Source organism: Micropterus dolomieu, linkage group LG12, assembly GCF_021292245.1.
Source record: "Micropterus dolomieu isolate WLL.071019.BEF.003 ecotype Adirondacks linkage group LG12, ASM2129224v1, whole genome shotgun sequence".
In the NCBI taxonomy this organism is placed as follows: domain Eukaryota; kingdom Metazoa; phylum Chordata; class Actinopteri; order Centrarchiformes; family Centrarchidae; genus Micropterus; species Micropterus dolomieu.
In genome coordinates, this window is record NC_060161.1 from 22,260,052 (window position 1) to 22,261,932 (window position 1,881).

General features: G+C 42.7%; 1 protein-coding gene and 1 long non-coding RNA gene across 4 annotated transcripts in view; both read right to left on the reverse strand.

Annotated features, from left to right (window-relative positions):
• Nucleotides 1-684: 684 nt before the first annotated feature.
• The window catches only part of LOC123980151, a 28,672-nt gene continuing 27,475 nt past the window's right edge, over nt 685-1,881 (reverse strand). The window contains exon 2 of the long non-coding RNA XR_006827385.1: nt 685-1,327. This is a non-coding gene — a long non-coding RNA (uncharacterized LOC123980151). The remainder of the gene's footprint in view (nt 1,328-1,881) is intronic.
• Nucleotides 685-1,881, reverse strand: part of agfg2 (ArfGAP with FG repeats 2) — a 19,699-nt gene continuing 18,502 nt past the window's right edge. For all 3 annotated transcript variants that reach the window (XM_046064362.1, XM_046064360.1, XM_046064361.1), the window contains one exon: nt 685-1,765. In XM_046064362.1, coding sequence (XP_045920318.1) covers nt 1,718-1,765 — 48 coding nt within the window. In that variant the 3' untranslated portion in view covers nt 685-1,717. The remainder of the gene's footprint in view (nt 1,766-1,881) is intronic.

Here is a 1,881-nt window from a genome sequence, read left to right on the forward strand (position 1 = left end):
CAATATTTCCTACAGCAAGTGAAGGCAGCATCACTTCCAATGTGTGTGTGGAGTAATATTTCAGTGTTGGCGCTTCACTGACTCCATCCTGTTCTATTTATTGTAGAAATCCCCCTCTGTCCCGCTTTCATGTGTTCACTTTTAAAGCAGCAAATATTTGCTACATCAAATGCAATACATCAGAGTGCATACAAATATTCAAAATCTAGCTCCATGGTGGGTCCTTTTTATTGTGACCATTGATTCCTAAATGCGGTCCAAACAGCAGATTAGGCTGCTGTAATTTAATAAATGAGACGTTGTTTCTGCCACTCAGACTGAGTATCTCTCACTGGTGCATGGCCGTAATAAATCCCACCAAATAATGCATGTAATAAATATGCATGTTTTAAATTTGGATGTACTCTGAATTTAAATGAATATACATATTTAAAAGGGTCTAATACTAGCCGTCCTGAAAGCTTCAAAAAGGGGTCCTATCTTTGTACATTATGCTTGTGCACCATCTATGTTGTTATGTAATATGCATCCATAAGTAACCTTGTGCACGAGGTCAGACAAAAGTGAATATCACGCGCCGCCTGCTGTTTGAAGAAGTCATTGCAGCCTTTTAAAAACACTCATCAGGAACTAAGAATATTATATCACATTTACATATAAATGAACACCCAGAGCCAAACTGTCTTAAGAAGCAACCAACTGATTTTATGAACATGAATGCTTTTCATTACAAAGAGGTTGTTACATGAATCTCTCTTCTTTTTTTGTCCTTTTGGCAAAAATAAAAAGGGAAATAAACTTTGCCTGTGTGTGAACCAAAAGAACAAACAGAAAAACGAGCGAGAAACATTTTGGTCCGGTACATGAAGCGATGGTGTTTGTTTTTTTGTTTTTTTAATATACTTTTACGTTAAGTTATTCTGAAATTGCTTTTACATTCAGTAGCATCTCCTTTTAGCCCTCTAAGCGCATGCAGCCTAGGAGTGGAAACAACATGAGATTACCCTTCAAAATTAAACCTGACACACACACAAACAAAAAATAAAAATGTGACTAATGCAAACATGTTCCACGCATCCACTGAAGAGGAAAGCCTGTCTTATCACATGCATCAGGAGGCCGTTATAACCACCTGTAGGGACTCGAGATGCAGAGGCTCAACTGGCTTTTCCTTTGGACAACCGAGAGACGTATACGCTGACGTAAATACTGACGGGCTGGGTCTTTTTTGCACTTTTAAGCAGGAGATGAAAGCAAAGTAGCAGCAGCAGCGACATGTGTGTGTGTGTGTGTGTGTGTGTGTGTGTGTGTGTGTGTGTGTGTGTTTCTAAAAATCATAGAGGCGTCATTTGCTCGTGACTCCCACAGAGCCCTGAGGTGGCGTCTACTGGCACACAAACACCTTTTTTTGACATGTTCACAGCGGGGGGGGAATCACTCTCATACATACGTACATGAATTTCATAATTACATTCACACATTCCCCCCCTCCTCCTCCACAAACACGTAAACACAGACAGAGAGGGAGGGGAGAGAGAGAGAGAGAGAGGAGGAGAAGAAGGGAGGGGGTCAGACCCTCCCTTTAGAGGGTGAAAATACTCCAAAGGCATTGAAATGGCAGTGACTCCTCAAGTTCACTTCTCCCTCGGTTCCCAGAGATGAAAGTTGGGGGTGGGGGTGGGGGGGGGGCGCTAATGTAGGGAGAGAGGAGGGAGGGTCAGATGAAAGGATTTCGCGAAGTCCCTCGACTGGGGTAAACATTCCCCTGAAAGACAAGAGAGGCAGGGTGAGAATGAGCAGAGAGGACTTTACTACACTTCCTGTAGTTTGCAGAAAAAGAGAGCATGCGCAAAATACCAAATAGACCCCCCCCCCCCCCCC